This window comes from Pholcus phalangioides, unplaced genomic scaffold, assembly GCF_987345545.1.
Source record: "Pholcus phalangioides strain wild (caught in Gottingen) unplaced genomic scaffold, Ppha-v1.0 ptg000017l_1, whole genome shotgun sequence".
Taxonomy (NCBI): Eukaryota; Metazoa; Arthropoda; class Arachnida; order Araneae; family Pholcidae; genus Pholcus; species Pholcus phalangioides.
In genome coordinates, this window is record NW_028301610.1 from 31,996,817 (window position 1) to 32,024,044 (window position 27,228).

Sequence of the window (27,228 nt, forward strand, 5' to 3'; positions counted from 1 at the left end):
AATTAACGCAGTAGCAATAGAAACGCAAAGGATTGCTGGTAACTCCTGAATTCATTTAATAGGCTCACTCAGTTGTTGCCTTTGCTGCTGCTCCTCCTCACCCTTCTTTTTACCAACGCTCCGCCGACTTCGTGAATCGAGCATCTTTTGCTAATTTGCATCGCAGACTAATGAAACGGCATCCACGCGGGGCCAACTAAAACCTTCCTTTCCGTTACAGGACACGAAACCATTTCTTTTTTGGAATTTTTGAGGTTACTTTATCTGGCTGATTCTCCCCGATCTGGCGCATACTGTGAACTTCAAATTGGTTTTGCCATGACCATTTATTTTCCTTGCGCTCTAATAAATAGTACCGTTCATTTCGGGAATAAAAGAGTTTTAAAATAAAGATTCATCAAATGGAAGCTTTTGAAAACAATCATTTCCATGGGGTTTTTTTTATATCATCCATATTATGATTTCAGTCATGGCGTAAATAATTATCGCTTTTATTTATTTCCTCAGAAAGTCTATGGATTTAGGTCTCAGAATTTTTTTGACAATTATTATTTTCCTGTACCCAGCTATAGAAGTTTCGTACATAAGGAAAAAAGGCCGCAAAACTTGGCGGCATTCGAAAACTCGACTTTGGCAACCATGTGAAGTCAAAAGTAGAGTTCTTTGATAAGACCCAAGAGTAGATCTCTCTCCCCACCACTGGGTGTCTTCCACCCTTTCGATTCTTCTTCTTGTTGTTTCCCTGCTGGTAGCATAGAACTTTGGTACTTCTGCGTCTATGATTAATCGAACCGAGCTAAATGTAATTTTAAGCATTCTTTGAACGGACTTTTCCCTTCAAGTCCCACCATTTTAATTTAGACTGTTGCTGGTTTAAAAATATATAGGATTTCGGTCTTTCTACGTGAAAGGTACGGGGGAAAAATAAAGCTTCAGAGCGAAAGGGGGAAGAGCCGGGTAAAAGGAACTTTTAAAAGATTTCTTCTTAAACAATTTGTTACAACTTCGCTAATTCGCGTGCACCGGCGCATTCATTTAATAGCCTCTATTATCCGTTCATTTCTTATTCTTCTTTTTTTGATTTTATTTTTATTATTATTTTTTTTAATTTCCTCCGTTGCCTTCTAATTTTACCTTTTGATCAATTGCATCCAAAGTGCGACAGAGAACTGCTACTACAAAGGGGGGGGGGGTCTCGGAATTCATTCGTTTAGTCTTCATTCATCAAAGTTCACAGAACTAAACCACTTACTGGAATTCTAAAGGTTGGGAGAAAAAAAGTTATCCATAGGATCTAGGGTCATATAGTACGGCCGTCTTGGAAAAATACATCCTCATACTCAACAGAAAATAAATGGGCAAACTCTATTACATGACTTTTGATACACGCATATCTTTGACTTCTAGAGTTGCATCATTGTATATCCGCAACACCACCGCCACCTTGTGGCAATATTTTGCACTCACATCAAACTGGTGAAGAGTCAAGGCAATACCAAAACTAAAGATATTGACCTATCACAAATTTGCAACAGCCAAATGCTCAAGTTACAATGTAAAACTATATCTATATGCCGGACGTAAAGGGCACTATTGTTCGTTTTTGTAAATATTGGAATAATGCAAATAATTTGCTGTACTTTCGTTACACTCACAGGTATAGGACACCAAGTTCTATTTTAATAAATAGCAGAGATATATGCACTTTATAAAACAAGCAAGCTGCATAAAAAGACACAAAAAACCCTATAAACAGCTGTAACATTTCCCTTTCGTGATATGATACCTTTTATCTCCGGCATACAGATGTAGAATTACAATTTTCCAGATTCTTTTCAATATCACCTCAATTTTAAGTGATTCAATCATAATATACAGTAGATCAGGAAGGAAGGGGAGAGTTATTCAACACCCTTCAAGTCGTCTATGATTCATTCTCAGAAGAAGAGCACCTTTTGCTCATACGCAAATCAGCATAAAGCTAATCCTTGAATGGGGTTTTTAACTGAGGTTATTCCCTCGAGTAAAAACCCAGGCTCTCGCGAGCAACAGGTTGAACCCACTTGCAGTAGAGTCTTTACATAACGGAATTTTCACCGGAATCTCTCACATCTTCGGAAATTCGCCCCTTCTATAACGCATTTTCCAAAGCAAAGCGACTTCGTTGCGTGGAGACTGCACTTAACATAATATCAAACATGACATCCATGGATAACTAATAATCGACATCAAGACACCAGACATTAAACGAACTTCAGTTCTATATTTTAAGTATTTAAATCTCGTATATAAAAATATACACTTTTTTTCTTTCAGGTATAGTTTGTATATTTTTTATTAAAAATTTAAAAAAAACAAAACTTAACAAGGCGAAGAGAAACAAACAAAAAACAAACAGCAAAGCGTGTCTAGGCACTTCCCATTTTAATTAAGAATCATGAAAAATTGAGAAATCACAGTAAGAAGCAGATAAGGATATAAAACAGAGAACTCCTTCTAAGTTTCTTTTGCTTGAATTGGGTAAAATGCATACGTACCCATCCCTCTCCAAATGTATAATATAAGGTAGGTTTTTGTCCAGCGCGAGTCTCACTCTCTCTCTCTTAAAATTTTATCTTCCCTCTTTCTGGGAGTTAATTTAAGCCGACACTATGATAGATTACCTGGCTGTCCCTTTCCAGATGAGAAAGAATAAAATATCCAAAAAATAAAATAGGAGAATAGCTCTCACAGAGCCTTGCATTTTTTTTCCCAACCTTATTTTTTTATTCTCTGTATTTCTTTTTGCCATCTTATTTTATTTTATTTTATTTTTTCATTTTCTTTCTCATTCTTTTTACCGGCCCACAGGCTGCATCAATCATTTCCCTGCCAGGCTTCCGGATCTCTCCTGGAAGCGTAGGGTTGGCAAAAAAAAAAGGAACCTTTTCCAGAAAAACTGAAATCGCCAAGAATTGTCGTCTTTCTTAAGTATCTAGAGATTTCCATTCGGATCCACTTATTATTCTTAGATGTGATTCTACTAATACTTTTGGTTCCGCTGTTGTATGTAAATTTTCTTTGAATGTAAATTTTTTTTTTGAGGATTTATGTATCTATGTAGAAAATGTCTAACTTGGATATTTTTCCATGATATAACCATAAATTAGTACTATTTTTTTTTTTTAAATTAGGCTTTTTTTTACCCTATGATTACTGAACTGACTTTTATAGGTTTGCAAATTGGCGAGTATGCGTCCAATAACCGCCAAAAGTTATGTAAAACGGAGCCAATTTTCGTCGCGGGGAAGATTCACCTGAGGGGTTTTCGTCAGAAGAGAGAGACTTAATCTTCTTTTTAGTAGGATTTTTTTTTCTGTGTTAACGGAGGGGAAAGAGCCAAAAAAGAGATAGCACGGCATTGGCCGTATTCTTTTTTAGAGAGAAACATGATAAATTATTTCGTAGAATTTATTTCATAGGGCTTTAATTTCCGAAGCTCGAACCAGACAGCTCCCAGTTCATTTCAACTGAAAGCCCCCCCCCCCAAACCCCGATAAACTCTCTCTTTCCCGTAAAGCGACCATGCCTTCAGCAACATATCGCTCACGCATTACGTACTCGACTAAACTGAGAACGGGCGGGAGGAATAGAAAAATAAGGGATTGAATTCGCGGTGGAAATTCGTACAATCTCACCCATCCCCTCGTACCTGCATGCATACTTATAAATTTGAAGAGAAAAAAAAAATCCTAGCACTGATGCTGACGTGTCGCAAGGTTCTACCGATTTGCATATGCTGTGACTGGCCTGGCTGCGATTGCGATAGAGCCAAGATGGATAAATGTTTCTCGTCGCTGGGTGTGCAATTACTGCCATGTTTTTTTCTATTCAGTTTTCCTCCCGATGGGACTAGATAGTGGAGAAAAATCACAGGAAAAAGAGGCTTAGGTTTATACAAATAATGGGAAAGAGTTTTTCCTTCTATTTTTAACTGAAATGGAATGCAAAGCGTAAATTTTTTTTTACTAGTGGACGGTTCAAAATATTTTTTTAATGGGAATTCTAGAATGACATCGATAGCTTGAAATATTTTTTCCAGCCACCTCGTTGGGCATTTTGCCTGTTGTGTCCTTGTATTTGTAAGTGGAAAATGAGGTATCACAGCATATGTTTGATATATAAAGTGAGTTATCACTGTGTGGAGCGAGGGGTCGCTATTTAATCGTTATAAGTATAGAAGAATGAGGTATCACCACATATGGTTCATATACAGTGTTGGGTGTTATTGTATCTGTTCCTCATAGAAAGTGAAGTGTCATTGTGTATGTTTGGTAATACGTTACAAATAATTCCAGCACATTTGTGTATATCTTGAATAATTGTGGATATGTATATTCTTGGGAGATTATGACACTTGTTTAGTCTATTATTTGGCATGGCCTGTAAGAAGCTGTAAATCTTCAAACACATATCGGCTTAGGTGCGCCGTTTGGTTCTTATCTATCCACATATTTATTTACAAGTTCGATATAAAGAGAGATACTGTATCACATCATGTGTTTGATAAATAGATTGAGGTGTCATTACATATAAGTATATGTTTTGTGTTCAAAGTGAGGCGTCGATATGTTCGATGCAGAAAAAGTGATGGATTTAACATAAATAATTATTGCTATATTTCACTTATTTCTAATAGACGACAGGGTATCACCATTTGTATTTCAAATGGGACTAAAATATTGGATGCACTACACTTAGACACTCGTTATTTAAACACGCGTGCCTGCAGCCTAAACTATGGTTAAATAAAAACAAGTTAATATTCAAAATAATTCAGCCATCAAATCAGAAAGAAAAAAATAAAAGTCACAATCACAGCCCAATATACGTACAAAATATCTAAAACGAAAACTCCATCCAACCATCAAACATTTCCCGATTCCTCTTAATTTCATTATTTAACTAAACAAAAAAAAAAAAAAATCCACGAAAATATCAAATTAGTATAAGACACACAAAGAAAAACGAAAAAATTATCATCAGACAAGAAACAGTCGGGGGATAACGTAACAGATAAAAATATTAGTTTTTGTTTCATGTATTTCAATATCTCAAGACAACGAGAGTCAGTCCAATTGGAAACATTTCAAAAGATGTCACAGGAGAATCATTTGTTTATTAGCGCGGAAATATCATCGAGCCAAGAAATGGCAGTTTTATGGGTATAATAAAATAAATAATAAAAATTAAAACAAAAAAAAACCATAAGTATATATAGACTTACGAAAAAAAACCGCAAAAAAAGTCTTAAAAGAAAAAATAAATAAATAAAGGGAAAGAACGAGATTTCAAAGAGAGAGACTCTTTATTCAGTTTCACCATTGTTTTGATAACGGCACCACTTTTCCACACTGTCACAAAAAGACAAAGAGCAGGAAAGAAATCAGATATCTAGCCGAAGGGTGGAGATGAATGAATGAATATATATATATATATATATATATGTAAAAAAAAAAAAATGAATGCAATGAAGGAAAGAAGGTGACGGTGGTGTTTGAATGTGGGGTTTTCACAGAAATTGGATTTTAGACCCTTCCTTGCGCCCATCCATGCTCCTTCGTCGTCTTCATCCAGCAGCTCCTTCACATATTCAACGCTTTTTGGCTAAAGGTTGTTTCTCCATACATATATATACGAAGGTTTTTGTTTTTTTTTTTATTCACCCCCACAGTACCCCCCCCCCTTCCCAACTTTTACTTCTTCATTCCTGTTCCCCTTATTTGACAGCGTTGAAAAGCACATCGCCGCTTCATTTGCATCTTTAATTACGAAAAGATTTAATTAAAATATATTTTTACTCGATAATTTTTGAAGACTTTTTCATTAGAACTGTTTTCGCTTTTTAAGATAGAGATGTGTATATATATGTATACCCACACCCGCCGATACATACACTGAGATTCAAAAGAAGAGTGAGAGAGATTGTGGGGGGGGGGGGGGTGTCCCTAAGTTTTTCGCTGCTGCTGCTGCTGCGGCTCCTAATTATACTGTAAGCGAAACGAGTATTTCTTTATTATTATTTTTTCTATTCGTGCTGTACTGAGAAGCGTTTTGAGTGGCAACGCTTCGAAAATGATTTTCAGTTTCATTTTTTCTTACTTTACCTTTCCTCTTTTCTTATTCCTTCTCATTTTCATTCCTTTTCTTTCTTTACGCTTGTTGAAATTAAGTCATTTTTGTGCTAATTATTAAAGTTTTTGCAGCAGCAATAGGAGAGAGGAGCTGTTGACGACCGAGATGTGAGGAATCTCTTATTATAACGAATATGTCGGTTTCTGGAAGAGTTTTTTCTTACCTTTATATATATATATCTCTATGCTTCTTTCGTTTCGATTTTAAAGATTTTTTCGGATATTTATATTCCGAATAACTCATTTTTGAGCGGTTATTAGCTCCACAGGTGACTGGAATGCTATGGCTTTGATTGGTTGTCGATGCAGTTAATAATGTGATTAATGTGATTAATGTCTTATTGTCAATATATATATTTCTCGGTGAAATTGTGGCCTTAAAAGAAGAAAAATAAGGTCCTTCCCTGGCAGGAGTATTGTTAAAGACTCGAATTGGAAAACACGGGAAAACCTCAAAAGCTTATCCGGAGCGGAATTTAGAGCGTTTACCTCGCCGGAGGAGCGTCAATCACTCCTCATTGTGTTTGACATTTATTAAGAAACTTACTGAGAGTAGTAGGTTCGTGTTCCACTGATCTGTGTGGCCATTTATCAGTGCCAAAAATGTGTGTAAGCGACGCACTCACTCTCATACACAGAGAGAAAGGGGGAGAAGGAGGTTGGAAAAATGACTTTTTCTTTTGTGACAGGCAGAGAGGCCTTGTGACTCGTGCCACCGTTGTCTTTATTGACAGGCGTGTGATCTCGATGCCTTTTTTTTTTCCTTTCTTATTGACGAACCTTACACGCAAAGGCAACCAAAATCTATCTATTTAGGCACCACCTAGGGATTCAGTACAAAATTTCACCGACTCATTTCTGTAGATCGTGTTCATCCTCTGAATCTTAGCAGTAAATCCAGACAGTATGACAACCGGAACTCGACATGAAATAAGACTGGAGAAATCACGCCTTCTCTTAAGTTGACAATCACTCAAGACTAAGAAGTCACTGATATACATGAGATATTAATCGTATCACTGAAACCGGACATGTTGTCTAGGGTTAAGATTCGGCATTCGATAAAATAAAGGATTTTCCATGCTTGTTGCGCTCGTAATAAACAATCATCATAAAGATATAGAGAATCATCATCCAAAGAGGAAGTCAACATCACCAACAGTTTCCGATATCGGCATCACAAACTGCATTGTTACGCCAGTCCCCGATCTTTGATGTCTTATTTGTGGCCGGCCGACAAAATGACGACTGTCAGCGAGGGACAATGACAGACATATCATGTAGGCGTGTAAAAATCCCTTCCAGTGACGGTCTGTAATTTGGCGGTTAGTTTCTCTCTTTTTTATGATCATGTCTGAGAGTCATCGTGCAGATTTCATCAACATCCTGACTTAGACGTCGCGTGAAAAAACATTATTATCAGGAATATTATCCAAGAATGATTCATTAGTATCACATCGATGCAAAACTCTTACTGTACTTCCCACTCACAGAAGCATCTGCTCTTTCAAAATATTTTAATGATCTAATGATAGGTCAATCTCTTCAAAATTTGTTTGCGCAGTCAAATCTCATTCGAAATCATGAATAACATCGATGACTTGATTCATACAAGAACAAATATCTCCACATTGTAATGGTATCCAAATATGCACCACAGCCAAGCATATGCCCTGCAGGAAGCAGAAAACTTACCAAACATATTCAGTAACATCTGTCAATCACCCCAGTGTCGGGGAATTATAAATTTCTCATTTATTTAATGAGTTTTTTCATTCTTTTTATATGTTACGTCTGAGACTCATAGTGTATGTTTAAACAGCATTTCGATTAGCCTTTAAAAAATCCTTTTATGATTAATATTATCCAAGAATGAGTCACGGTATTGCATTTGATGTTAAACTCGTATTGCTTTTAATATGAGCTTCGCAGTCAAATAAACATCTGGTCCTTCAGAATATTTCGATGATCTAATGATAGGTTAATCTCTTCAAAACTGATTTGTTTTCACAGCCAAATCTCATTTGAAATTGTGAATGACACCGTGGACTTGATTCATACAAGCACGGAAATCTCCTCATTGTGATAGTATTCAGATATACACCGGAGCCAGATATATTTCCTGACGGAAACCTTTTGGAAGTATTTCCAGTAACTTTGGCAAACAGGCGGTCTGTAATTTGTCAGTTAGTTTTTTCCTTTTCTTAAGGGTTACGTCTGAGATTCATCGTGCAGATTTCATCAAAACCTCATGGCCTGTAACATTAAAACCTTTTATATGTATTGTCAAAGAATGATCCATGTTATCACAACAATGCTAATCTCTTATCACGAACCATATGAACTTTATTCCACTTGCCACATTTTACTGGCGAACCGTTGATCCTAGAAGCATACTTCTAACTATAAAAATTATCCAAATAACGTGGAGAAATCAGATTCGTCATTCATGTTGCAAAAGACTGTATAGTTATTAAAATACAAAAATTAACTTTTTATAGGGACACCCTGTCCTCAAAACCTAAACTAGAACGTTGTTGCCCTGTTTTTCCTGGAGGCCAATAAAGAAAAACCTCCACGTTTCTAAGTGGAGATATTAGATTCGCAGAGATATTAGAATTAAAATATTGGAGAAAAATTGGGAAACAACAGCAACAACTAACGACTAACACTTCTTTCCGTTTTTTATGCTATCCTTTGCAAATTTTTCTCCAAATTTGAATTCAATTATCTCAGTGAATATTACACTTGCAAACGTGGAATTTTCGGTTGGGCTCATAAGTGACAGGGCAACAACTCTATTATTGGGGTTTTGAGCCAGGGTGCGCGTATAAAAAGTTAGTTTATGTATTTCAATAACTATACATTCCTTTGCAACATCAATGACGCATCTGAGTTCCGCAGTTAATTGGATACTTTTTCCAATTCGAAGTATGCCTCTAGGATCGACGGTTCGCCAGTAATATGTGGCTTAGTGACTTTCCTTACTATGCATATATTATATCAAAATCTTTCATATTATCAAAGAATGATTCATGGTATCACAACTATGCTAAATTCTTACCACGCCTGATATGAGCTTCACAGCTAAAAAAGCATCAGGTCTTTCACGATATTCTTACAATACGTTAGTCCCCTCAGAATTAATTATTTTGCATTACAAATCTCATCCAAAACATGAATGACATCTCGGACTTGATTCAAACAAGCGCGAAAAAAATCTCTTACACCAGAGATATACCCTTGAGAGGGAAAACGTTCCAGAGAAATATAATCCTAACTTTGTAAACCACCCCGTATGTATATATACAGTATATATTTAACAAGGGTTCGGCTTTTCTCTCGATGGGGTTATCCTCTTATGCATCATAGGCATCTAATGTCGTAAGAGGCGCCAGGAAAAAAAAAAATGGAGGTGTAAAAAACCCATCTGCATTAATTGCCTTTTTCCACTGAAAACCCAATTTTTTTTTCTCTCTCTCTTTATTTCCTTTACATCCACGGGATTCGGGATTTTTCCTATTTTTTTTAGTTATTGGCATTAAAAAAAATGTAGGCGAGAAGAACCCTTCTATGTATTCTTTCCCATTTTTTTACAGTTTTTTTTTTTGCTGCCTCTCATCACAAGTCATTGGGTGTATATATCCGCATAACACTATTTTTTTTCCCATCCTATCCTGGAACGTTTCCTTAGTCTCATCCCAAAACAGGAAAAAAAAAAAGGAAAAAAGATTATAAAAACAGTAGAATAAACCTCCTACCGTAAAATGTAAATTCATGCCTTTAGTATACTAACACGCATTTTAACAAAGCTCGGAAATATACGTATTTCCATATTCAATGGGCGAAGATGGAAGGGGAAATACCCGGATGAAATGAACCCCCTCCCCCAACCCCCTTCTTTCCCATTTTCATTCTGGAAAACACAAATCAGGAGACGAGAGAAGTTTTTTCCTGCCTTAGAATTACTTTCACAGATTTTATAATGATAACAAAATATATAAGGCTGGGGAAAAAAACAAAAAATAGGATTCTTGGGAAGATGCTGTTAATGAGAAAATTCGAGGGGGGGGGGGCGCTTGTTTTTATGTTAAGGGGTGCGAAAAAGGAGTCTTGTTCTGTGGGAAAAATTTTTAAAAATAAATTTTAGAGTTCGAACTTGTATATATACCCATTGATTTTTTTAACGAAATAAGATTTTCCCAGAGACTATGTCATTAGCATATACGTGCCTTTCTAGTTTGTGTATTCGTCGAGGCAATGAATGCTTTGAATTGATCTCTCTCTCTCTCTCTCTCGCTCTTCATATGTGAGTGTACAGTGTACACAGAAAACTTTTTGGGGTATAGGGTTTTGAAGTCTCTTGGGAAAAACACCAGGGCAGATTAAACATGATATATTAGTCCAATATCTTATTCGCTTTTTACGAATTTAGTTGAGAGAAGTTCAGTATTGAGTACATCAGAATACTTTCAGTATTATGGAGAATAAATTTAAAAAAAAATTATATATGCTTAGGTTCTCACATCACCGCTGTACCGCATTAATTATATTTCTTACGTTTTGTGATGAGTCAGTGTTAAGTAGTTGGTTGAGAGTGAATTAACTCAATTTTTAGTAAGACTTACTGATATTTAGTACCAAATACCGCCAAATTAAGCTGAATATTACTGCCAAATACAGCCAACATGAGGTTGACTTTTTTTTTTTTTCAAACCGAGCACAACTCAGGTCTATCACCATTTATGGGTGATTTACTACCAAGTGAGTTGTGCCGGAAGTGTAACTGTTTGTGAACCTAACAGTCTCAATGCATATGTAGTGTTTGTTTGATTTTTTTTCAGTGCTGCCATCTATATTTCAGAAGGGAAGTGAGTGATGTGTTGTGATTGAATTACATTTGTGCTGTTTGTAGGTCTGTTGCTCTCTGTGGTGAGACTTTTTAATGAGGAGATCGGCTCGCATTCGCGCCTTGCAGTTGGGAACCACAGAAAACCAACTTCAGTCGACCACCACAACGGCGACGGTGGGGTTCGAACCCGGGTCCTCGCGATGAAAGTCCGTCACTATGACCACTCGACCACTATAGCGGGCATTAGGCTCACTGCCCAAAACTAAATTAATATGGTTATTTTTAATTAATCGCCAGTGTTGTCAATGACTATTACGTCTTATCAAAATAAGATTTTCACAAAGACTATGTCATTAGCATATACGTACCTTTCTAGTTTGTGCATTCGACAAGGCAATAAATGATTTCAATTGATCTCTCTTTTTCTCTTTGTATGTGAGTGTACAGCGTGCACATAAAATTTTTTGTACGCACAGTACAAATAGTATAGGGTTTTGTAGTCTCTTGGGAAAAACACCAGGCCAGGTTAAACATGAAAAAAAATCCAATATCGTATTCCCTTTTTACGAATTTAGTTGAAAGTAGTTCAATATTGAGTAACTTCAATGAGAGTATTATGGAAAATAACTTCAAAAATTTTTATGTGCTTGGATATATTATGAGAATAATTGTGAATATTTTTTGTCTTACGATGAAGCAGTGTTAAGTGAGGGTAATATGATCATGCTAAGTCTCTGTGATTTTTTCAGAGACCTTTATTATAAATTATGAAAAATAGTTGATGTTAAAAAATACTTTGAAGAGTTGTTAAAAGAAAAAAATAATGATCCACGGTATGTCTCAACGGAAAACATGACAAAATAGTTTTCAGAGTCTACCTTTTGGTTATATTCCCAACAGATGAAGGTAATATGGCCAGCGAAAAGTCCTCACACAACGCACATATCTCAATAAATGAACAGGCAATCACGCGAGTTTATTTATTTAAAAAAGTTATTCAACTAAGCAAACTTTCTATTAAAAATTAAATACACAAAACAACAAAAAACCGTCGTCCACAGGAACAGATGAATCCATTTTTACCCCTTCTTAGTGAAAAGAAATTGGGGAAAGGGGTCCCAGAGACCTACCTGGTCACATGAAATTTCTGACAAAAAAATTAGATACTCACGCATGCGCAGTAAACATATCACTGGCACTATAGCGGGAAAAACATCAGGGCAAATTAAAATTGATAATATAATCCAATATCTTATTCTCTTTTTACGAATTTAGTTAATAGAAGTTCAGTATTGAGAACCACAGAATACTTTGAGTATTGTGGAGAATAAATTTCAAAAATGTTTATATATACGCTTAGGTTCATTACTAAATAAATTATATTTCTTACGTTTTGTGACGAATCAGTGTTGAGTAGTTGGATGAGAGTGAATTTTAATTCAATCGTTAGTAAGAGTTAGTGATACACTGAGTACCAAATACTGCCAAATTAAGCTGAATAATACTGCCAAATACAGCCAACACGTGGCTTACGGCCCTAAACTAGATGGTTATGGTTACCTTTAATTAATCAATGTATTATGAATGGCGTTGAAAATTCTCGACGCAGGGAATAAATATTCCAAGGCTAATTATAAAATTGAATTAAATATGGAAATATATCAGCAAAATAAGAAAAAATTCCAATGTGATTGTGGCTACTCCATAAAATAAAAATGTGGAGGAATTACTATTTTATGGAGGTGCTGCTTTTTTATATGTGCCTCCAATGAAAGAAAATTTGCATTACTTGATAAAAGTTCATCGAGATATCAATGATTGAAATTTTTGATTTTTACTACTTTTGAATTCCTTCAAAAAACATTTTTGAGGCTTTATGTTAAAAGATGACACTTAAGTGTCAGAGTGACCGAGTTATTTTAGCCCGTAAAAAATAGCAAAAATCAAACACTTCAATTGCGATATCTCGGTGAGTTTTCATACGAATGTCGTGAAGAGTAAATCATTTTCAGAATAATAAAGAGAGACGCAAATTTAAATAATTGTCATTCTTTTCATTAGCCAAACCATACAAGTACTCTAATTTTTATATTTCTTTTAGTTATAATTTTAAAGAACTGAATTTACTATTTCTGTTGTTCATCTTTCATATTTATTCAAATCTCAAAGTCGACCGCAGAGTTTTTATTCTTTTTCGGACACTGTCCGCAAAAATGCCCGTGTATATCGCAAAGTATTTATAGTTGAAAATATTTTTCAATTTTTTGCCACTGGTGAACTTGATTGATGTGTTTTCTAAATTTAAATAGGGCGAGGGATGACAGGCCGGATGCTCCTGATTCTAAAGACAGGCTTTACGGTTTCGACAGTCATAGAATGAAAGACCAGGCATTCCTGAACGGTGAGTACTGACCGTATTATCGTACCGTGCTTCTTTTATTTTGCTGGTGAATGTTTGGCTGTGTGTACATGACGACATGTAGTCATATCTATTATAGATCTTTGAGTTTTCTTCTCTTTGAACTAAGCCTTTTTTCTCTACACCTTCTGACTGCTGCTTTCTTTTTCGCTCGAGTTGCTTCGGGGAATTAATTAATTAACAAAAAAAACTTTTACTAATACTTCTTCATTACTTAAGTGTTACAAAATTTACAAAATTCGTGATTTTTCTATGTTTATAATTTGTACGTGGCAGTGCTGAGCTTTTACCAATGCTCACGATGACCGACATTGAAGTATAATGTCAAAGATATCCCCCCCCCCATTGTTATATGAATTTGTTCAGCATTTTTTTCTAATTAATTAATTCACTTAAATAGAGATGCAATTCAAAAGCAAGAAACAAAATCCATAATTTATTGATTCCACAAATTTTAGTTGATATAAATTGTAAAAAAAAAATCTTCAGCTGTTATAAAAACATCATTAAGTATGGTTATTGTTTAGGGAATTATATTTAATATTCATTAATTACTATTTAGATTTAATTTTATTTCACTATTAATTATATTATCACAAATTTAAATAATTGCATGAAATATTGCTAAATTCCCCTAAAAATATAATCCCTCGAATTAATTAGTAAAAATATTACAGTAACCAAAACACAATTACTCATCATTATTACTGTATTTCGGTTAAATCTCATGATTTAAATATCATCCAGAATGCCCTGAAATTACCTGTATGCACGAAATTATTAATTGAAATTAATTATTTGTTACTTTAAAATAAGGAAATTATTTATGAGTAGGTAATCTGTGAGGTGCCTAGCCTAGCTCTTTGCCACTTACAAACAACAAAATTTAAAAAGCAGTCTTTAGGTATGAGCAAATATGCTGACCTTATGATTTTATTTTTTATTCCGACCCTGGTGGCCTCTCTTAGGCTACTTCTGGCTTCTTGCAGGAGCTTCTGCTAATGGACACAGCCCGGTTCTCAACCTGTCACAGCACTCGAGCCGACCATCTGGTAATGGAACAAATGGCCCGACTAGTGCCGTAGTCACGGGTGGCGATCACAGTGGCAGTGAGAACGCTTACAACGATGCCGCCGACGACGATGACAATGACAGCGAAGATGACGATGACGATGAGAGGGATCAAGGTGAGATTTCCGCTCTTCTGTACAAGTCTGCAATCTGTCTGGTCACTCAGCAGAATACGCGCCATCCCAGATCACTATTTTTGTGTGCTTTCGGGAAACTCATCAGCGCACCTTGAGAAGTGTGATAACAGATAACACATACGCGCGTGTTATAATGATGTTGATTTTTTTTCATCAACAGATTTGAGTGACAATCCAGATGTCAGCAGCACAGCCAATACTGATCGACTAATTTCTAGCCAGCAGGCACTGGCTTATCCAAACGTTGGCCCTGGAGAATCTGGAGCACTCGCTGCTCAGACAGCTTCGTCGATGGAGACATTACTCCGAAACATACAGGGACTTCTTAAAGTAGCTGCTGACAATGCACGACAGCAGGAGAGGCAAATCAACTTGGAAAAAGGTCAGAATAAATTCCGAGCCTTAATAATAAAAATATATACAGTCGAATCCCGTTTCAACGAATACCGTTACAGCGAAAATCTCTTTTTAGCGAATACTTTTCTAATCCCCCAGAGAAATTCACATAGCAACAAGGATAAAACCTGGAATTCTTTTGTAACGAAATTTTGTTATAACGAAGTGATTTCTCCGGTCTCTTGGAGTTCGTTATAACGGGATTCGACTGTAGTGATACCTCGGCTTACGAGTTTTTCGGCTGAAAAAGATTTTCTTCGTAATTTTTCTGTCTTGGATAATGAAAACGGATTCGGTTAACGAACATTTTTGTCGATATGGATGCGCATACTAGCTAACCCAACACAGAAACGTTATGGGCTGTATTTTCACTCCAATCATGATCAGCATTACTGCGCTTAAGCCCGATTTACTCACGTCCACATCGGGATCTTTTTCCGGATATACCTCCACTTCTCTTTCTGAAAGTTTTTGAATCATTTCATGTGAAATGAAAGATTCAGCTAATGAAAAAAATGCATTAAAAAAAAGGAGCTTATGTTTTCAGAGAACGTGTTCTTTCTGGGCAAGGCTCTTAGGTCTTAGCATCAAACTATAGTCAATAGGCATCGGAAGTGTTTTAGACTTGTGGGTGCTCAGACTGAGCTTTATGCAGGAAATTGTCATTTGCGATTGAATTCTGGGGGTTCTCAAACTTGTTCCAAATTCTGTGGGTTCTCAAACTTGTTCCAAATTCTGTGGGTTCTCAAACTTGTTCCAAATTCTGTGGGTTCTCAAACTTGTTCCAAATTCTGTGGGTTCTCAAACTTGTTCCAAATTCTGTGGGTTCTCAAACTTGTTCCAAATTCTGTGGGTGTTCGAGTACTCACGGCACCCCTAGCTCCAGTGCCATTGATACAGTCTCAACATTCTAGGAGATTATTTTTCCATCTGCATGTATCAGACACAAAAATGAGCTGACTAAATCACAGATAGATGAGGACACCTACGAACTTGACTGGGTTGTGTCAACACGACTTTGAGTATACTAAAGCTGTGTGTGTGTGTGTACATAGTATAAAATAAAAAGATCTTCGATATCATCTTCCTGTAAGTTCTCATTCACACACTTTTCAAGCTGTTCATTTTAGCCTTCGGTCAGTTCTTGTCTTTTTTAAAGCGCTCCTTGGTGTTCTGAAAAATTATCTTCAAATTTCTGGCAGTACCTGGAACGAACTAAGCAATTATCCATGAAAACTTATGGGATGTCACGTTTCAGTTAACGAAGATTTCGGCTGGCAAACGTGATTCTGGAACGAATTTTCTTCGTTAGTCAAGGTACCAATGTATTCTCAATAACAAACTCATAATAATTAGATACTCTTTGTGTGAAGGGATTCGGTTACCTATTCCTATTTCTCTTATTAAAAATATATTTTTTACATTAATATCTCAGAGTGATATTTCTTGGATCAGTTATATATTTCTTTTGCCCTCTAATGGCGGACTTAAGTTTTCGCGGATAAAAAAAAAAGGTAGTCACAAAAGGGATAAAGCACCAGCGTTCACCGATGTTCCCAGCGAGAGTTTGCCATTACTGCAGGAGTGAAATGATTTAGTAAGTTGAGGGTTACAGCAGGAGAAAAGGGAATTCCTCGAAATGACTATTCAATAGCGGCAAAACTTCCGGAACGCAGTTATCTGGAGAAATACAGAGCAAAAATAATTTACAGTCCTAAAAGCAATAAGGGGAAGACTAATGCGCAAAATGGAACAAAAAGAAAGGAAGAGGGTTGAGAGCACTTTCAGCAATTTGGGAAAGGATATATCTTTGACGTAGTAATGCTTCCGTAAGGTTGAGGCTCTCATTAAAGAAAAAGATCCTAAAACGGGTAACAATAATGAACCAGGGACCGTAAATATCCAGTTATGTTTGATAAATTAACGGTACATTTGCAGCTCCAGGGCCCATAACGACTTTTCGAATACAACTGGTGCCGAGATTGTGAAAAGTATGATAGAAATTAGCACGAGTAGCCTGTGGCACCCCTTGTGCACCCACCAACCCTTCTTTTTCGGAACCATGACAAACAGGTGCAGATTACGACTTGAGGCATTAAAGTGCGCCATGGCGTAAAAGGGAAAGCAAGAGGTAGATTCGAGCAGCCAGAAGCTAGATATCTTACAGAGAAGATCTTGCTGCTGCTGCTGCTTCAAGAGAAACTGCCACTTTCGTTTTCCAACGGTTTCCAGAAAGTACTAGAGCTAGAGTAGAACCTAATAAAAACGTCATTTTGAAATATGCTTCAAACTATATAGATAAAGTGGCGACTTACAATGGAGGTGGAGGTTTAATTAAGAACAGGAGTCGGAGAACAACAAGCCTCTCTCTTACTCTCACTCTCTTTGGTTGGTGCTCTCTCTCACTCTCTTCCGCGAATATGCTTTCTACAGAAGCAAACTGAACGAAGAGTTCGAGATAGATGATTAAATTACGACATCTCGTGGTTTTACGATCCGAAGCGGAGCACTGTCGAGAAGGTAGCCCTCACGGTAAAGGGTGGATTTTATGCCGTCTTTTGCCACCGCTTCAGAAGAACTGATGCATCCAGTGTTATCTGACCATTATGGAGCCTTTTCCAGCGATATAATGGACTCGAGTTAACAAAAGGAGTAAAATAGAATGCATGTTGGAGCTGGTGGGGTCGGGAATCGGGAAAAGTCGTTGAATACACCGTCGGGGAAGGTGTGGGGTTTCCTCTCTTTTCGCACAAAACTCTACGCTCCCTTTTTGACTTTCCATACCAACATCGAGTTCTTACGGTGCTCAGTAAATCATTAACAAATGCGTTCCACTGCACCCTGAGAGAAACTGATAAGGTAGCCCTAATCACCATGTTTCTGAGGATGATACTTTTCTAGGTTCCTGGAGCTGTTTGAGCAGCTTCGGGATGTGCCCGTAAGAAAAGCTTGATTTTCATTCCCTCGGGCTGTTATCGCCTTTTGTGTTCGCAACGAGAGCACTCGCATGGAACGGATATTTTCAAACCTTCTTACTTCATCTGGGACAACACACCCTCCATCCACTTCAAGAAAATACAACTTGACTCTCTTCTTCTTCACCACCTTTTACATCCTTGTCCCTCTCCTTTTCCTTTTTTTTATATCACCATTTTTCTTGTTCTTTGCTCATATCATCTCTAAGGCATCTTTTCAGCCATCTCGCAACTTCCTTAACTTCAATGCATTCCTCTTCTGATGAACTAGAGTGCATTTTACAATAGCCAGTTTCTTTGCTTTCTTGATGCGGTTTTTTTTTCTTATCCTTTCTTTTTAAAGGCATTCTGAAAGAGTGTCTGAATCTTTTAAGGTGCCGATATCGTAAAAGCGACATCAAATTTTTAAATAAGGAAGCACACGCACTCATAACTCTCTGATATACGTTTTGATAAAATTTTGCGAACAGATATGGCTTTTTATAATGAGCTAATAAACTACCTGGAAAGAGGGAGAATCATATTAACCAAAATGAAAGATAACACAGGAGAATCCCACGAGGAACTCTATCCATTTGTAATTTCAGTTTAGAATACCATAGGTTATTTGAACGAGAATATGAAGAGGCAATGGATGTGCTCTATATTTGCTATCTTAGGCAATTTTCTCATCAGTTTACTCATCAAAACTGTCGCAGCTGCATTGGCCAATATCCAAGAGCCAGTATTGTTCCCTTGATCTCAGACATAGACAGGAGCTCTCTCTCACACACGCACCCTCTGACGATCTTCCGAGCTGTCAGTAGTGGTCCACACCGATCAAAAGAGATCTTCGCGTATACCCCTTCACAATAGATCTAGCAAGAGACGGTAGGAGATGGTAAAGAGAGATGGGTGTGTGGGGGGGGGGGTGGCTAGTAGACGAATGGCTTTGGGGTCTAGGTTACTACTTAAGACCGATTCATCACTAACGGACTCACCTGATCGAAGGCCGTCGATTTCTAAACGGCGAGGAGATACATTGCATGTATTATGTCACTTTATGATACACAAGCTGGTTTCTCCGGGAATTGTGCGATACCTGAAAATGAGTCATTTAATATTTTAATGTATGCTTTTAACGCGGACGGGAGTGGGTGAAGAATTAGCTTTTCGGACGTTGATTTGAGGCGCGAAGTTGACAATGGGTTCAAACTACGCATCCCCATGGAGAGCTGCTGCTTTTAAAATAAGATCATTATTCCGTATAAACAGCGGTAGGATATTATTACTAAATTTTGTAAAGAAGAGAAAATGTGTCACCCGGGCTAGATTATAGGCATCACTCGTATAGCGGGATTAGCATAATACACATTCCCTTTATCATTGCTATTTGAGAGAACCCCAGCTTTGGAAAGTTTGAATATGAAAAGACCTATATACAGGATATAACTTTATAAGAATTCGCGTAAACAAAGCATAGCAGTCTATAAATTGAATTTTCACAAGATTATAGCAATGTATCCACCCGGATCTCGGTTATAATCACCATCAACTTCTGAACAGAAACAACGTTATTTATCGTATTTTCTTCACTTAGAGTGAGCGGAACCTCAGAGTTGCACCAATTGATGAATCGTTTTCATTCTGGTAGGTGTGGATCTCCAGGTATCCGCACACGTTCAACAACGATCTTCATGAGAATCCACCTTCTTTTTTACTTTCTTTTTCCCCCGCACATGCACCCACTTTTACTTTAAATGACTAAACATTGGCGTCTCTTATTACACACCCAGTTGAATTACATTATTTTGCTAGCTACAGCAAGAGAAATTTCTGTAGCTGAACCTTTTCTTTCTTTTCTCACCAAACGCAGAAATAAATGGTTCAGGGTTGGGCAAATGACTCCAATAAAGAAAAGCATTCGAAAATGAACCATTTGCGTAGAAGTGAAATTGCTTTTCTTTTAACAAGAAATGCACCTGAAGACGATAAGAATATATAAGAAAAATAATAGCTCACGCAGGAATTCAAATCAAAATTTGTACAGACAAAGATTGCATGTGCAGTAAATATCCCATATACGATTAATAGAATAATGGAAGTTTTCTGTAGATAAATGAATATATACACTGTCAAAAACGATGAAAATCTGATTTCAACTTCAACATTAGCCAAAGATTTAGCTGCCAGGGCTATCCCCTGATTAGAAAATCTGATTTAACACAACAAAAAACCGTAGAACCCATTATTTTGTCCCTCACTACAGGAGTTCAATGACGTCAAACAAATTGACTAGCCAATCATATCGGAACACAGATGACGGTTATTCTGTTATCACGCGACAAAACTGATCTCTACTCGAACACGATTGGCCGGAGATATCGTCACGCGCGACAGAGATCGTCAGCGCTGGACATAAAAATCCGAAAATCGCATCACGTATCACACGATTCACTGAGATCATAGAAAAGCTTTCAATAGGCCAAAATTTTCCGATTTTTCTTCGAACATCGTACGATTTTCTTCGTGCTCGAAACTGTTACGGTACGCCCCCGTTTAACAAAACTTTGACAGCGAAAGATGGCCGTAGATTACCGGTCATAAATAACGGCATAAGGATCAGAATTTCACGTTTATTCATCCTTTTACATCCTTTAATTATAATAACAATTTATATCCACTTTTATAATGAAATTCAGTGGTAAAGAATAAAGCTTATAAAATTCTAAAAAAAGAGCTATTTTACCTAGTCTTTCCAAAGGGGATTATGAATAAAATTAGCCTAACATATGAGAAAAAAAATTACGCGGGTGAAAAAAATGGACGAAAATAACAACAAAAACACCCGAATCATTTTGTGGCTCGTATGCTGGTAAAAGACCAACAAATAAAATCTCTTCTTTCGCACAAAACATAAAAGACCATGCATAAAACATAAATTTGATACTTGTAACAACAATCTGCATCTCAATTTTTTTTTAAACTCTTTTACTCTCTCTCTCTCTCTCGTATCTTCAATGGACTATTAAATTGCTGTACATTGAAGCCACGTTGGACATTATTATTATGATTATTATTTAAAGGTATCTACTTGTTTATAGTTTAATAACAGGGCGTTACGACTTTTGATATAAAAGAAAGGCGAGATAAAGAAAAAAAAAACAGTGAATTTTTAATGTCTCTATTATATATATATACGGATCATGGCGATTTTATTTTTTATATCTCTTATAAAGACAGTGAGTTGTGACCTTCTGTATTTTGAAGTGTATTACTATTACTATGTTACAGCTGAGCTGAAAATGGAGTTGTTACGAGAACGAGAAGTTCGTGAGGGGATCGAGAAACAACTGCTTGATGAGCAAAGAACTCGAAGTAAGTGTCTTATTTAGACTTATTTCTTCTCTACGAAATGAATAGAAAAGAAAAATAAATTAATGCCTAAATTCTGACTTGGAACGCAGAAAAAATAAAAGCTTCTGGGGGCTATTCTGTGGATAAACTTCAATGCAATTTATGCGCCGCACCCGTTAAAGAATATATCATTTATATATATATATATGAAACCGGGGTAGGAAATGACCAATAATTTTTAACTAGGGATGGGCACAGTATGATAGTTGGAGGCGGAATTCATAGCGTTTCCCCATCTTTAATGTAAAATGCATGTCTTCTTTCGGGGGGAAGTATACAAATTCTGATTCTTTTGGACTGTTTTCTATGTGGTAATGTTGTAAATTCATTTCTTATAATTGACATTGCCTGATACATATATCAATAGAGGTTTTGCTGCCGTGTACCTCTGTTTATACAAGGGTAGTTATAAATAAACTGACGCTACTCAGATTTATGTAGCACCCATTCTGATGGAGGTATTTTGATGAAACTTGGTGTATAGGATATATGAACCATGTGGAAAAGAAAGATTCAATGATAAAGCAAAAACATTTATAACAAATTAAAGGAGAGTTGCCTGCGATATAAAGCTCTGAAAGCCATCGTAGAGAAAGTCTGGTGGGAAAAAACATCGGAGAAATTCTAAAATTGTAACGGTTATAGCATCCAAGTAAATTGAATTAATTCATTTTTTACCTCATTCATTTTTTTCTAATTGATTCGAAGTTCATTATAACGACTTCCCTCGTTCCACAGGAAAACAGACGTTGCATTAGTAGGTCGCTATATCGAACGGTTGAAAAAAAAATTAGCTCTCTTTAAGAGAATTTATATTTAAACGGAACAAAAAAAATTATGTAATTCAATTTTATATACAGTAAAGCTACTCTTCTGCGGACACGGACGGGACAAAAAAAATTTGTCCGTAAAAGAGGGGTGACACATTAATCAGGGGTTTGAATACATACTTTTATTATACATCTGGAAATTATTATTTGGCCGTAAAACAAGGGTGTCCGTTAAGAGGAGTTTTACTGTATGCTGTAAGTCAATGCAGTAAAAATTCATCAGATTAGAAAACAATAATATAAAAAAGTGTAACAATCAATTACTGCACACATACTTATGTACCGAATTGTTCAATATCAAAGGCCAAAGTCATACACAATTTAGGTAAACCAAAAACACAAACTTTTTGATATTCTTCATGATGATTTTGAAAACATCATACAGTTGAAAATTATAATGAATCGACAATATGAAGACCCGTAATCACACAAAATCGATTCCGAAACTAAAAGACGCGCCTGAATGTGCGCGAATTTTTCATGAACCCTCTCAGCTCATTGACGAGATATCTCGCCTCCTTAAAAGCCTCTCATTTTAGCTCAGTTTTTTTGTTAAGTTGATGTTTCTCAATGAAACACTTTTTCCTATATCTGTATGGCTGTTCACGTACTCAACAGATACAACCGGAGTCAGCGGTGTACAACCTCCGCCCCGCGTAAGGTTGCCGTAAGGAAAGTATCAATGCGTATAATGTTAAATACCTTGGCTGACCATATTTCCCTCACAAGAAATACGGTAAATCGGGATCCATGCGTGTTATTGTCAATTACCGCACAAAAACATTGTCAAAGGCAAGTTAAGTTGTCAATTATAACCAAAGAAATCGTCAAAACTTTGTAAAGTTGCCAACTATCGCTAAAATTGATGAAAAATCGCCGATGACGGGAAAGGATGGGCGATTCCAAGTCGCAATGAATAAAAATAATTAACCAAAAAAACTCCCCATGTTTCACATATGTGTGACATGAAAGTGTTTATTTGACTATAATTGATTATGATGTATATATAGAGTTATAATTATCATAATATAATCTAAGTCATTAAAATAATCTTATTTCTTGATTTCTCAGTAAATAATAAAAATTCAAGCAAGCCTCGTTGAAAATACGTATAAAAAGCAGAAAATTTTACAAAAGAAAAATGTTGGGACGGCAACAGATAACGAATGTCCCGTAAAATACGGGTCATGTGGTCATCGCTGTATATATATTCAAGTTTCTGCCCGAGAGCCGCAAAAATACCGTTTATCCGATCCGCGGACTGGAAAAATTGTGTACCCCTACGATCAGCAATACAACCTGCAGCTTCTCCACGGATTGGTTAAAAACTTGAATTTTATAGGCTTTTAAACTGATTCCTGCCGAGTTGCACGTTGTACAACCCGACCGATATGCTTATTGTATCGGTCCAGTGTGCTCTCTCTCTCTGCCTTTCTCTGCACCTACTGAAAAGCCTACTTCATTAAAAAAAAAAGATATGGCATTTTACGGCATTTTAGTGATTGTGAGGGTAGTACTACGCCGCGGAAAGGGGTCAAGATACGCAAATATCGATCACGTTTGTACGCAAAACCATGTCATTAGCTGATTACTATAGTGTTAGATCGAATTCTGTACATTCAGCGGAGAGTCCGATAGCATCAGACGATGGCAGAAACAGAAACATTACTCAGTTTTACGACACTCCCGCCAAATTTAAATCTATTTTTTTTGCTTTTCCATTTCTTAAGAGTCCATACCTTTTTGGCAACCGTGGCTTCTAACGTGACTCGTAGTGCGGTACTTATCTCGATATCCTATTAGGATATGGTAAGAAATGAGAAAAGAGAGAGAGAGAGAGAGAGAGAGATGGAGAAAAGAAAAGAAAAAAATGCTCCCTGTAATTACGCCGCAATGCTATGCTAAGTACTTATTCCGTAAAACGCACCTTAACTCCCTTTTTGCGTGTACGCTTTCTACGGGCAACACCCAGTTAAATTGCTCTTTCTTCAGGCGTCACCAACTATATGAAGATACTGATGGTGATGTTGGTGGTGGTAGTGGTTGTAGTAGTAGAGGAGGTCATCATTTCGTGAGATGGTCGGTCGGCCTCTTTTCTCGCAATCTTTTTCTTACTGTTTCTGTTGTATATTTAGTTGCTGAACCAAGGGAGAAGCAAGAGAGAGAGAGATGGAGTCCTGTCTCTGGCGGCCGCGGCCACAGCAATCTTCTCCATTTCAACTCCTCCTTCCAATCGGGTTGAGAAGTACAAAAAAATAAAGGAGTGTCTTCCGAATGCGCAGTCGGACTGTTTCTACCATTCCCAAACCAAAAAATCGTTAAAATGACTTTGCGGCGCCGCACAATTCGAACATTTTCGTTTTTCGGAATCCTATTGGTTTACTCTTTCTCCATTTCGGATGCGTGGCCCTCCAAAAAATGATCTGTGGGCGGAATTTCTTTGATTCCGAAACCGACTGTCATTGGATAAGAAAGCTCCCGAGAGTTTTGCCGGAATGTCTTTCTCGGCCGCATTTTCTGGTGGGAAAAACGTTTTTAGGGCGTTTTCTCGTGATGTTCGTTCCTCTCCGAATGCCGTCTGTTGGGCGTTTTTGCTTCGAGATCTAGTTGGGTCACGATTGGTTGGATGTCTTTTGACGGTGACGTTCCGCGAGTTATGCGGCGTTTGTGACGGGATGTTATCGGCATCATTAAAAACCCATTGAAAATTTTTATATATTTTTAAATACTGCTTTTTCTTACAAAGAACTTCACGAAGAAAACCACAAAATTTTCCATCGAATATTGTCTTTGCTCCCTTTTGAAGTAGAAACTGGCTGCCACAATCCTTTATCTCTCATTTGCGCGAAACTTCTCTCGGGGTATCCGAAAACGTCACATAAGACAAGTTTCCAACATAAAAGCTCTGGCGGAACCCTTGATGGTTATGAGGCTGCGGGGTCTCAAAACTTTCAGTGCGTTCACTCACCTACAGTGATATCACACGTTTGAAATTTCTCATATGCTTTGTTTTTAATTAACGTGGCGAATAATTTGAAGGAAATCTATAATTGCAGTGCACTGCATTTGTTTAAATTCTTTCCATGGTTCATCACTGGCTCAGTCACTGACTGCGAAGTTGAAATAAACAAAAACGACTGGAATTATTTTTCTCAGAAGTTGTTATTTTAATGGTCCAAGTTTTTTCAAATGTTTCCTAAAAATTCCCAACAGTTTTACGAGTATCAGTAACAAGAAAGTTCTTTATTTTTAAATGCCTTAGGGTTCCGAAATTTTTAAGGGTTTAGCGACGTTTGATGTTGCGGAACCCCTAAAAAAGCTCTCGTGAAATACCAGTTCGAAATCTTTGTCGTAAGACACCTCATAATTTTTCACGAAACCTTCAAGTTCCACAATATCCAAAAGCTGCAGTATTTTTCATTGGCATTAAAAACACGAAAAGAATTTAATTCACATAATTAATTCACGAATTAATTCGTGTTTTTTTTTCTGGAATCCGTTTGAAAGCCTTCGAACATCCAAGCAAACTTGGATCAAAATACCCATCAAGACTGAACTCAATTTCAACACAATAATACTCATTAAGACTAATTCTACATCATAATACAGACCATTCGAGACCTATCACCAGTAATCCATCAAAAATTCGACAAACCGAAACTAATCATGCCATTATTATGAACAAAACTTCAAAGATCAATCATAAAACCACATCACATAAGAATTCCTGCAGTCAAACTTCAGTCTAGAATAATGAAGGGAAGCCTACGAGTTCATATTACTGAGTTTAAGGAGAGATAGATGAATCCTTAGTGAATTCACTACTAGAATCCTTGTACTTCTTATCAAACGGGTGAACTTCATTACGTATATCCCCGACATACAGACACACAAGGGAGTATAAAGAAGGTATCTCTATTTAAATTTATGTAATTCCCTGTACGTCCAGTAGATGGTGCTGTACTCTCTTTCTTCGTATATACGTATATCACATACAAATAGACACCATTTAAAATTCACGTGATTCATCATTTATCGGAGAAGTGAAGAGTTGAAAGTCAGCAGAGCTTTGGTAGATATTTACGAATCACTTAAAGACTTAGCTCAACTTCGAAACGATAATACTCATCAAGACATAACGTTGTAAGACAAACTATTAGAAACTTATCACCACTGATCTATCAAAAACTCGACAAATCGAAACTAATCATTCCACCATTACTGACAAAACTTCAAAGATCAATCATAAAAACCACATCACATAAGAATTCACGGTCAGTTAAACGTCACATATACAGAGTTAAACGTCAGTCTAAAATAATGAAAAAAAAAGTACGACTCCATTACTGTGTTTAAGGAGAGATAGATGAATTCTTAGCGAATTCACTATTATAATGCTCTTTTCGCTCATTTGTGTGAAACTCCTCTCAGGGTATACGAGAACATCACGAAAAGAAAATTTATACCTTCAGGTAACTCATATAACATTCGAGTTCTTCGGTATCTAAAAGCTACAAAATTTTTCATTAATATTGCAAATTCATATATTTACGAAAATTATTTTTTCTTGGGAGGGGAATGCGTTCAAAAGTCTTGAAAGCATCCACGCAAACTAAAACGTAAGTTGTCAAGACCTAACTTGATTTCAACATGTTAATACTCATCAAGCCTACGTTATGGAACAAACCATAAGAAACCTGTCAAAAGGAAAACCATCTTGACTAATTTATCAAAAAACTTTGAAAAACCGAAACCAATCATTCCACCCCCATCACTGACAAAACTCCAAGGATCAATCATAAAAACCACATCACACAAGAATTCACAGTCAAAAGTAATGAAGAGAAACGTACGACTCCATTACAGCGTTTAAGGAGAGATAGATGAATCCTTAGCGAATTCACTACTATAATCCTTATACTTCTTATCAAACGGGTGAACTTTAGTACGTATATCCCCCGACATACGGACGCACAAGG

General features: G+C 36.7%; 1 protein-coding gene across 3 annotated transcripts in view; it reads left to right on the forward strand.

Annotated features, from left to right (window-relative positions):
* The window catches only part of LOC149072912 (dachshund homolog 1-like), a 178,102-nt gene that overhangs the window by 123,508 nt on the left and 27,366 nt on the right, over positions 1-27,228 (forward strand). For 2 of the 3 annotated variants that reach the window (XM_089246397.1, XM_089246395.1), the window contains exons 4-7: positions 13,335-13,426; positions 14,413-14,631; positions 14,813-15,034; positions 21,297-21,380. In XM_089246397.1, the coding sequence (XP_089102523.1) occupies positions 13,335-13,426; positions 14,413-14,631; positions 14,813-15,034; positions 21,297-21,380 (617 nt within the window). The remainder of the gene's footprint in view (positions 1-13,334; positions 13,427-14,412; positions 14,632-14,812; positions 15,035-21,296; positions 21,381-27,228) is intronic. The other variant, XM_089246396.1, reaches the window with a different exon arrangement.